The 8,547-nt window shown below is 34.6% G+C and overlaps 1 protein-coding gene across 2 annotated transcripts; it reads right to left on the bottom strand.

The window, feature by feature from the left end:
- Positions 1-3,660: 3,660 nt before the first annotated feature.
- LOC113762054 (transcription factor bHLH149) lies at positions 3,661-5,084 on the bottom strand. Of its 2 annotated transcripts, none has more exons than XM_027305299.1 (2): positions 4,813-5,084; positions 3,661-4,543 (listed from the first exon to the last, which is right to left on the bottom strand). In XM_027305299.1, the coding sequence occupies exon 2, from the start codon at positions 4,450-4,452 to the stop codon at positions 3,814-3,816; it is 639 nt and encodes a 212-aa protein (XP_027161100.1). In that variant the 5' UTR covers positions 4,453-4,543; positions 4,813-5,084; the 3' UTR covers positions 3,661-3,813. The 2 variants fall into 2 exon arrangements, with proteins under 2 accessions (XP_027161100.1, XP_027161101.1); XM_027305300.1 differs by having other exon boundaries at positions 3,661-4,538.
- Between the last annotated feature and the right edge of the window lie 3,463 nt (positions 5,085-8,547).

Raw genomic sequence — 8,547 nt, 5'->3', positions numbered from 1 at the left:
ATAATAACAATTGAAAAATGAGATGAACAAAAAAAAAAAAAAAATTAATTTCACTAATCTTTGTGGTTTGCCTTGCCATTAACAAGTTTTGTCTACCGACTTTGACTTTTAACTTAACTGCAGTATTTTTCCTTGTTCCATTAACTTGTCGTGTCTAAATTTTTCGCTCTTATTTTCATTTGGTTTCCTTTCTACCATACTGCCTCTTTCCTTCAACTACCGTGACCTTGACATGCAACTCCTGATAAAATGACCATAAAAGACAATGAGATCAACGGCGATTGCTGTCAAATTTCCCCTTCTGGTTCCTCAAGATGGTGACCTTTACTCAATCACTTTCACTTATAGGATGTTTAATTATGTGTTTCTTTCTTTCATACTCATTTAGGGTTATATATAACGTATCGTAATTTCAAAACATCTCAAATGAAAGATTTGGTACATGTGAAATAATACATTTGTTGTCGCAACTATTGTTGAAAACGCTGGATCTGAGGTTAATTTTGAGCGTTCAAAAACGATGGAATTTAAGAAGCAATAAAGAAGAAAGGAGATTTGAACCTAAGACGTCTAAATTCTGAAATCTCAACATTAACCATTAAATCAACAAAAATAAAAAAAAAGTGTTGACTAGCTAGGTAATGATGTTGAGATGTGGTAGCAAGAGAGCTAGATTAGATTAAATATGGTATATGCCGAATTAGGGTTCCAAGAATCTATTTTCTCCCATCAACGTGTAATTCAAACTAATTAAATAAATATATCTTGAAGAAGAAGAAGAAGAAGGATATTATCAAAACTTTAGAGTCAGCAAACTAATTTTACCAAGTTTGAGGAGGCATGTCCCATATATAATTCTTCTGCTGGCTAGTGCGATATTCCCACCGAAACATGAGATGAAAAAGCAGAAAGCTTTCCGTATGAGAGTCACATGGATGCATGTGAGCTTTAGACTCTATTATAGCAGGCAGCAGCACACATGCGAAACCAAAATAAAGCAAAACACAACAACATGTATAGCTGAAGATAAAATGTCTCATATTTTTCTTTTGTTTTACTAAAATTATCATCACTATAGCTGAAGATAGCCTCCGAAACATGCAAACCCACTCTTTTTTTTTTTTTTTAAATAATCAGTTTTTCTGATATTAATATCGTCTGGTTTTGGATTTAAATAAATTTTAGACCCTTAATAAAGAAATTACTTAAAACACTTGAGAATCTATTTAAGAAAAAACTTTCAACTGATTCCGATTTTCTTTTTCATATATAATCATCATCCACAAAATCTACAAGAAGAACATAATGGTCTTAGTATTTGGTTTGAATGTGTTGTTGGTTTCAAAGTCCTTTAATGGCTTGTACATAATTTTCAACCTTGGCTCAAGTCCTCTCCCAAAAAAGGTTAGATGGACGGAGGGAGGGAGGGAGGTGGTCCAATTTTAGACCATATGAGATGTTCATGCAAGAATGATCCTAGACCATAAAGTTCATTGATACAACTAGTCTAGTAGTACTAACAATTGAATTGAATTGAATTGAATTGAATTGAAGGGCATTGAAAAGCAAAAGCATACATATATATATATCATCATCATTATCAAAAAGTGAGAAATGTTTGAATCAATTACTATCTCACATGTGCAATATATACGCAGATATAATAAGGTGTGGTGGGGGCTCTTTCAATTGGATCACATGCACATGCCATGCGGCTGTTGCTTATTAGACTGGTTTTGGCGCATTTGCCAACTTCCGTAGCTTTTTGTGGGGGCTGGTGTGGGAGGGTTAGGTTGTCCAGGCAACATCGATGTATTTTAGTACGTTACGGGTCTACGTCTTCCGTCATTTTCCATTTCTACCCCGTTTTCTAGTTTTATCCCGTACAAATACCTACTGTTGTAGACTGGTTTTGGCGCATTTTTTTTTTTTTTTTTTTTAAATAGTAAAGTCAATTTCTGCTAGTTTTTGTTTACATTTCAATTGCATTTGTTTCATTTCAAGTTGATGATGCTTTTCTTTTAGTAGTGTAAAGTATTTTGTCTTGGGTCGTAGCGCTCGTGTTCGATTTTGAATCCTAATTAAAGTGCTGTTAATAAGCGATTTATAAGGATCACTGTCAACTGCTCGATGAGCCGGTGGCATACTTTATGTTTAGAATAGATGGGTCTTCCAAATTTTGATACCAAACTATATAGATAAAGTGGTGTAAATTTTGGAATACATAACTCGGGCTTAGTTTTTTTTTTTTTTTTTTTAAATTTTAGGGTTACATTAAAGGAGGGGAAACAAAAGTAATTTTTCGAACAAGAGGGAGAAAAGGGGGTAAAATATGCATTTAGCTCCAAGAATGTGGAACACTTCTCAACCGCTTAATGGAGATTAGTCCATCCTAATCGAGTGGATTAACTGTATATCAAATGATGTGGACAGAAATCAGGCGTGCCATGAGGAGTACCAACTCGGCCAATGATAAAAACAAAATAATTTCTTGTGTTCTTTCCTCCCATTACCTCAGCAAAAAGAACCATAAAATATTGTAACTTAATTAAAACCTTCCTCTTATGAATTAGTGAATAAAATTGGTAGCTAATTAAACATTTTGCTTGCTGAAAAATCAAAAAGCCTAAATCTACATCTATGGTTCGCCTGGAGACAGCTTGGGGCCACACAAAATTTGCTCCCTGGGAATGTGATCTCTCCATCCTATCCTTTTCTGATTTATGTGAGCAAAGGAAGCCGAGAACCTGCGGTAAGCAATTTGACTTGGGTTCCTTTGAAAGGATACTCGCCGTTACCATATTTCCCTTTATTCTTCACTCCTTTACCAGCATTTCCCTTTTTGGACCATAAAACATGTGCCAACATTTATTCATTTTAGTAAAAATTATATCACCCATCCATAGTCATTCTGAACAGCTATTATTGTCCCCTTGATGCAAAACCTTTTTTTTTTTTTCCAGTGCATTAACATCATCTCATGTGCACCCTGTCTCATAAATTATGAGTTTTAATTTTGTTCCATAAATTATGTGTGCCTCTGATAAAACTAGCATTTGAAAACTAAAATTTGAATTCGTTAAATTATTAAATTGTTAAGTACTAAATTTAACATGTTTGATTGTATATCACATTAAATATAAATCTAATAATTTATCGCTTATTTTTTGAAACAAATTTTGTCTAAAAAATTTACTGTCACTTAATTAATTCAGATATTCTGTTTTTATTATCAGAACATATTAAGATCTGAATTTATTAAATTTAACTACTCAATTAAATTATCAAACAGTAAGTTTACTGTCATTAAGGTGCCAAACTAATCCAAATAAAGAGGAAGTAAGAATATTCCTCAAACAAGATAATTAATCACCAATGATGACACTGTTAAATAAGCAAACTCACAACAACTTGCGAATTTTTGTTCCTAATTTTTTGCCAGTGGGAAGCGAATCACAGAAGATTATAGTTTAATACGCTTCTAAAGTGAGCAGTAACAAATTAGTTGGCATGTTCAACTTTATGATCAACCGATCAAACACAAAGAATAAGCAAATGAAAAAAAAAAATTATAATTAACACACACAAATTTAAAACTGGGAAAAAAACGAATAAAATCATATGGCTATGTCGAGAGAGAAAAAGAGCGCGAGAGATCAAGAGGGGTAAAATGGGACATGTATACAATAAAATACACGAAAATAGAAAACCTCTCGATTATTAACAAAAGCTTTTTCTAAAAAATCGTAAAAAATTAACGAAATTACTAAAAACACCTCAGCTAGCCATAGTAATTAATCACATACGCCGAGGCTAAGATTGACTTGAGCCGCCACTGGCACTGGCATTGGCATTGCCATTGCCCCCGCCGCCGCCGAGAAGCTCAGAGAGTACAGTCATGGCTCGGACTTGCATTTGCAAAGCTGCTATGTAATCAGTGGCCTCTTCCAGAAGGCTAGGAAAGGAAATTTTCTGGCAGCCGGGAACTAACCGGCCCAATACCTTCACTTTCCTCTGCAACGGTGGCAACCTCTTTTTGGAAACAGGTTTCTTCAACCGGTTATCGCCGGTGACCTTGGTTTTCATGTGTCTATGCCTTTTATTAATCTGGCTGAGTCGAAAACTTAGTCGACCCGTGAGAATCGCTCTACTCCAGCGACTCCTCCCTTTGGCCGCAACGGCCAAGACTCTGTCCGCCGTCTCGCGAACGGCTCTTCCACCGGAGACCGGAGACGAAGGCGCCGGACGGACTTTAGACAGCTCGTCGACTAGCTTCGTGGCGTAGATCCGTTCCTCGGACTCGGATCTCCACCGGCTGGGGTCCGCAATGCTCTCCGGCTGGCCTAATGAATCCTCGGGCCCGATTTTTCTTCGCTTTTTGCGCTTGGACTCCCGCGATCGATCATTGGAGTCGGCCTCGGGATTCGAGATGGAATACTCTGACGTCATCATGATGCCGTTGAGAGAAACGGTTTTTATTTCTTCCTTCAGAAATCTCGTTGCGGAATGAAGGAATGAATAAATGAATCCAACCAATTCTATTCTGGCAAACAGAATAAAGCAGATATCTAAATTAGATTCCGAAGATAAACCAAATATACCATATCTGGTCAAGCCTAACAATCACGCTTTCGTGCACCAAATATTTACATCCTATAAATTGACGGATGATGCATTTCTTTCCACGCTCCTCCAATAAATTGATGAAACTGTAAAGCAATTTTGTATTGCAAGAGCGGAAAAGAAACACTAGATACCCAGCTTAACAAGTTGGAACGATATTGGACAGTATTAAACAAGTAGCAGTAGTACCTAAGTGGTGGCGCGAAGATGATCGCGGCGGCGGAAACCGTGGAGGAGGAACCGCCGTGGAAGGAGGGGGGTGTTCGGAGTATAGCTTAGCAGCAGGTTGAACGAATAATATATAGCCTTTTGTGGATGTTGAAGTGAGGGATGAGTGGAAGAAGAGGTGGAGGGGAAAGAAGAAAGAAAACTTGAAGAAAAAATAAAGCGAAGGGAGATTAGAAGAGAATGGGAAGAGGGAAGGGAGAGGAGACTTTATTGTGTTGGAAATGTTTGAAGGAGGACAAAGGCTGGGCTGGCAGGGGAGCTGCTGCCCTATTTATTTAATGTTTATTTTTCTTTTTCGTTTTATCACCTGTTTTCCATACAATTTTTATTTATATTGTTCCTGAACCTATTTTTCAGTCATTATTTTTTCGAGCACTAAAACATATTTTTTTACGAAAACTTCTGAATGGACAACTTGTTTCAGTACTGTTTATATTTCCAAATTACTATTTCTTCTCTTTTCTTTTATTTTTTTTTTACCTTCCACTGCACCTCACATCTTTTGACTCCAACTGTCAAATGCAAGATTCATAAATTACTATTGCTTCTTTCTTTTTGTACATTATTTCTTTACTCTTAGTATCTTTTCGTTTTCAACATTCTTCTTAGTTTTTCATCACTTAAGTTGCGTTTCGGTTTTGTTAGTTTGTTCAACTATTCAAGAAAGGAGTAAGAAGGGGTTTTTTTTTTTGTTTGTATTAGTTTGTTAAATAAGAAGGAAGTAAGAAGAGAGTAAGCGGAATTAAAAGTCGAACCAGATATTACGGGTGATAGTTCAATTATGTTTAATTAATTGTTTTATATTTGATAGCTTAATTGTCCGAATATTACATACTTTTTTTTGGTAATTTCGTTTTCATGACTTACCTAATAACATGAAGAGTTTTTTCTTATTGTTCTCTATTTTTTTTTTGTTTTGGCATTTGATATTCACCTAACCAAAGGATGCATTAGTTCGGCGATAGTACAGAACCCTAGTTCGATTCTCAAGCCGTACCCTTTCCTTCCTTTCCTTTGTAAGGTTGGATTCTTCTGTTATATTACAAAAAAAAAGAAGAAGATATTCACGTAAAAAAATAATTTTACTTTGAAATTTGGAAGAAAAATGGTAGAATTAAAATTTACCATTTTATTTAGCTGAACATTTGGTTTGTGCTTGTTACTTGTCTAGCTATTAACTAGGCTTGTGGATTATCTTTAACAACAGTGCATGGCTTCATGGGTTTAAAATTGCATCGACCACAACCTAATAATCGGTGTAGCTTTGCTTTAGGCTATAGTCCACCCCAACATTGGACATAATCCTACAGTCTTAAAGCTGTAAATCCAGAGGCTTGCATACTTGTGGTTTTTGAAATTTCTTTATCTACTTTTGTGTTCGAAATATACTAGAAAATAGCACTATTGTTTGATTTAACTTGCTTTTGTCATGGTTTACATGGAAATCACCTCTGTCTCCAAATTAATCAATCAATAGGAATGCAAGGATATTTCACCTTTAGAAATGATTAAATCATCAAACTAACCTCCATCATGCCTTGAGTGAGACTCTCTTTGGTGTGCCCTGAGTGTAGTTTAGCTTTTCCCCTGTAAATGCCTATTGTAGAAAAAAAAAAAAAAAACCCTCCATCATGCGAGCAACATCTTCTATTATTTAGATTTTACAGCTAAATTAGTACTGAGGGATGATAATTCAAAAGCAGCTTCTAGCTCGTCAAACCCTTTTCTTCTTTTATCCTATATCATCTTATGTTTTTTACTTTCTAGTTTATCGTTTTATAACGGGCATGAGAGGGATGAAAAAAGGGCGACGAGGAAGGGCAAATATCAGGGTTTGGATCAAACCCTTGTTGCAAAATGAGGGAATAACATCCTTGTAAAGTGTTCTTCAATTCTGACCAAATTTAAAAGCTAAATTCAACAAGAATTGTTGAGAAGCCTTTAAATTGTTTCCCTTACAAGAAAATGGAATTAGACCCTTGTGACGACCTAGAAGCAAATGAAGAAGCAATATTTAAGCAATTGCAGATGACAATATCGAGTGGAATTTGCTGGAATTATTTCATTGAAAAATGAGAACCTTAGCGATTAGCCATGTTAGTTGGATCACCTTAACTTGCATACAAAGGTAAAGGAGAGCAATTAGGTCTAACCTAAACTTTATTTGGTGTAATGTAATTATTGTTGTTTATTTTCTAATAGTGCTTTAAGAATAGTTGGTGTATGTCTATATCATTATCATGTCTCGTCTTCTCATCTGAGCCTTCTTCTGCCTCAAAATTTGCAATGTGCTTAACTGGACAAAAAGTACAGAAGCCTTCACATATTCCTGATCATAATAATATCATTCACTTGATCGAAGCTAAAAACACGTAGCTGACTATGACCAATACATTTCTTTTCTTTTCTTTTCTTTCTTTTTCAATAAGATTGATGTTCATCAAACTCTGACAAAGTGACAATCCTTGGTGAATTATTGGCCAACATAAATTTTACCTTCACTAAGAAGCACGAAGCCATGATCACCAGGGAACATGCATGAATGAGGGGCTTTGACAGTTCGATCCCGGAAGCATTCTCAAGATTTCCACGTTTGGATTCCCATTTTTTTTTCCAAAAAATTTTTATATTTTTTGTGAATATATTTTTTTTTCACGTACATTAGATCGCAATTACAATACATTTTTACACAAAAACTCCAAAAAAAATAGCAATCAAAATTTGAATGACTTTTTTCAGCATTGTATGGTTACACTCGAACAAAAATTAGTTTGATATTCCGAGGTAGATTAGTCCACTTGGTCACTTTTACGATTGAGAAAATTTGATTCTAAAGATGGTGCAAGATTACTTGTATTGAAGAATTCAAAGGCCTAATAAACGGTAGCCGCTTTTATGTACGCTAAACCAAATTTCAAGAAACCAACAAACACTAATCAGTTAGTGCAAGTGTAAAATCATAAAGAGTTAAAAAAAAAAAGAGGAATAACATACGACAAGAAGTAAAATCCTAGATATATATACGATAAGATAGATTTTAATAGCGCCAAAAACTTTTTTTTTTTTTTTTTGTAAAAAGTTTCACACATTGTTACTTTTTATCCCTTGGGATTATTTCTAAAAATCAGGGATGAAAATATCTCTAATGATTTTAAAAATTCACGAAAGTATCAGAGATGAAAATACTTAAAATATATGGATAAGGAGATAGAATAACGAGATAAATTTGGAAAAACTAATACTAGCTAAGAGTAGTTTTCTTTAATGGACAGGTTTTAGTTGATCATGTTTCAACATGGTTGTCTTATATTCTCACATGGTTGTATCATGCTTAAAAACAACTGTTTAAGCTTATGACTTGCTCGTACAAATGAGCATATATAGAGCTAATTCCTCTCGCTCGTTTCCAAAATTGACTAAAGCCTTGTTTAATAATTCAATTCAGTACTTAAATTTAATAGATTTAAATCTTAATATGCTTAGATGCGTTTGATAACGAAATATTATTGAACATCTGAATTAATTCAGTGACACTAGATTTCGTAAGCAAAACTTACTTCTAAAATTAAGTGATAAACTATTCATTCATCACTTAATGTGATATACACTCAAACGTATCAGATTTACGACTTAATACTTCAATAATTTAATGGATTCAAAATTCATATTTCAATTTTATCAAACGCGCCTTAAATA

This window comes from Coffea eugenioides, chromosome 2 (genome assembly GCF_003713205.1).
Source record: "Coffea eugenioides isolate CCC68of chromosome 2, Ceug_1.0, whole genome shotgun sequence".
NCBI lineage: Eukaryota > Viridiplantae > Streptophyta > Magnoliopsida > Gentianales > Rubiaceae > Coffea > Coffea eugenioides.
This window is presented reverse-complemented; position numbering and strand designations above follow the sequence as displayed.